The sequence below is a fragment of the Octodon degus genome, unplaced genomic scaffold (assembly GCF_000260255.1).
Source record: "Octodon degus isolate 3935 unplaced genomic scaffold, OctDeg1.0 scaffold00001, whole genome shotgun sequence".
Taxonomy (NCBI): domain Eukaryota; kingdom Metazoa; phylum Chordata; class Mammalia; order Rodentia; family Octodontidae; genus Octodon; species Octodon degus.
The window spans coordinates 36,395,445-36,397,694 of NW_004524577.1; the positions used below are offsets into that span (position 1 = coordinate 36,395,445).

General features: G+C 38.8%; 1 protein-coding gene across 5 annotated transcripts in view; it reads right to left on the reverse strand.

The window, feature by feature from the left end:
- Positions 1-2,250, reverse strand: part of Gpbp1 (GC-rich promoter binding protein 1) — a 65,044-nt gene that overhangs the window by 7,731 nt on the left and 55,063 nt on the right. For all 5 annotated transcript variants that reach the window (XM_023708612.1, XM_004623083.3, XM_004623081.2 and 2 more), the window contains one exon: positions 787-889. In XM_023708612.1, coding sequence (XP_023564380.1) covers positions 787-889 — 103 coding nt within the window. The remainder of the gene's footprint in view (positions 1-786; positions 890-2,250) is intronic.

The following is a 2,250-nucleotide window of genomic DNA, read 5'->3' on the forward strand; positions in this document are numbered from 1 at the left end:
GTCCCTGCAGGGGCAAACCAAGTCAGGCACAGGGGACCATGGTTCAATCCCTAGCTCCCACACCTTACCAGACCTGCCCTTAAGGCAGCCTGAGGAAGCCAGAAAGAAAAAAAAAAAAAAATCCTTCTCATAAAATACTTAAAACTGATGATCAAGTCCATTAGATTATGAAGTTACTTAGCATGACTAATCTCCTCAAGGATTCTATTCAAACTTGTAACCCATAAACTTAATGGTCGACTTCTCTGGACGGATAAAGGCACAGCCGATCAGTACAACACACGCCTGGGTGCATCAGCGTGCGTCAGGGAGGGTCATGGAGGGGTGGCCCTGGGTACTTGCCAGTTCCTCTCAGGCGCTGTGAACTTGCAGCTGCCCTGAACTGAGCAGCTTTGCTCCACCATGACTCCCTACTGTCACTCCTTCCTGATGACCATGAATTTTCTCCCAAAACAACAGCTAAACTAAACCTTTTCTCCCTAAAGCTGTGGGTGTAGGGCGTTGCATCCTACTAACAGAAAGGCTGATATGAAGTGTTTCTGAAGATCACAGCATACATGCTATTATCTCTATATAGAACAGAGGTTCTGCATGACTAGAGGAGTTTATGGACATAAAACAAGCTGTTAAATAAAACATATTCTTGGACAAGAGAAAAGATCAAGGGATAATACTTTACAATGCAAGTCTTTAATAAGCTCCTAAAACTGCAAACCACTCCCATGTCCCTGCATTCTATAAGAAGAGTAATTCTGAAGTGAACATGAATGACTCAGGTTTTCCTACCTGTTCACTGATAACCTGGAATTCTCTCATCTCATCCTCAGTTAAGGGAGCACACGTTTCATCATTCTCACTGTCCTCCTGCCAGCCCATCTCCTTCAATAACCTGAAATGAAAGGAGATTCTTAAGGTTTGATTTAGAAAACTGAGCACATAGGAAAATTCCATTTATGTTTTGGATGTTTCCTGAAAAGTAAATCAGGTAAAGTTAAATAAGCTACTTTTAATAGTAAAATGATAAGCTGCTTTACCAGTTGGTGTCAAGGGAAGGTTAGAAACCTAAAATAGATGAGATATGAAGAAAATGTGACAAATTCTTATATCGACAGCAATGATAATTCTCTTCCACTTCTTAATACTGTAATGTTAACAAATGTATTCCTTTTTACTCATTTATTAAGTTTTCTACTCTGAAAAGGATGTTGGTTAGTACATACCTATACATGGGAGGCTGAGGCAGGAAGATCACTATGAGTTCAAGGCCAGTCTGGACTACACAGTGAGTTCAAGGCCAGTCTGAACTACATAGTCAGACTCTGTATTGAAAGAAACAGAAAGACAGACAGACGGACGTGGGGATGCAGGGAGGGAAGGAGGAAAGGAAGGATAACTTAACCTATTTTGCATTTTATAATTATTTATTCTATTGATACCACCCCTTAGGTGTATGCCAATCGTAACACATTAATTAATGAGTCATTATGTTATGAATCATAACAAATTATTTTTAAAAGCTGTTAATCAGAATCTAAGTAAAAATAAGTACTATGTATTCTTATTCTTTTCTTTTCAATTTTTAAAGAGAATCCTTTCACATTACACAGAGCTAAGAAAGGACTGACCAATAACTTCTGTAGCTGGGCAAACATGAACACTGCAGCAATAACTACTGCATTTAACTCAATGACTTCAAGCTTCTGCTACCTATGAGGCCACTTATCTTCTACTGGTCTGACAGGGTTGTTTCTAAACTATCTGCCCTAACTTTATTTCTTTTAGTTCTACTTATCCTTACCCATCTTTCTTTCAACTTGTTCCTGTCATTCATGAGTGACTTGTAAATGTCCATACCTTTTTACAACTCTCAAAAATATCAACTCAGTAATCTTAAGTAAATTCAACATTCATATTCATATCTTACAATTTTCCTATCTGATAAAACAAAGAAGGAATGGAATTTTGGTTTTCTGCCCTCCCTACCCCCAGTCAGATGCTGCACTGAACTCTGTTGCCCAAACCAAATGTCATATTCAGTAGCATTTTCTTCATTCCTATTGGTCACTTAAATTTTCATTTTCCAATGCATTCTTTATATATTGCGATCAGGGCCTCTCTTTGGAACAGCATTTCTATTCTCTTTTATAGTTCAATGCCATCTAATCCAAAATCTCAGCAAGACAGTTCAGTGGACTAAGCACCTGCTTATGCAAGTACAGGGTACGGGGTTCAATCCCTGGCACCACATGC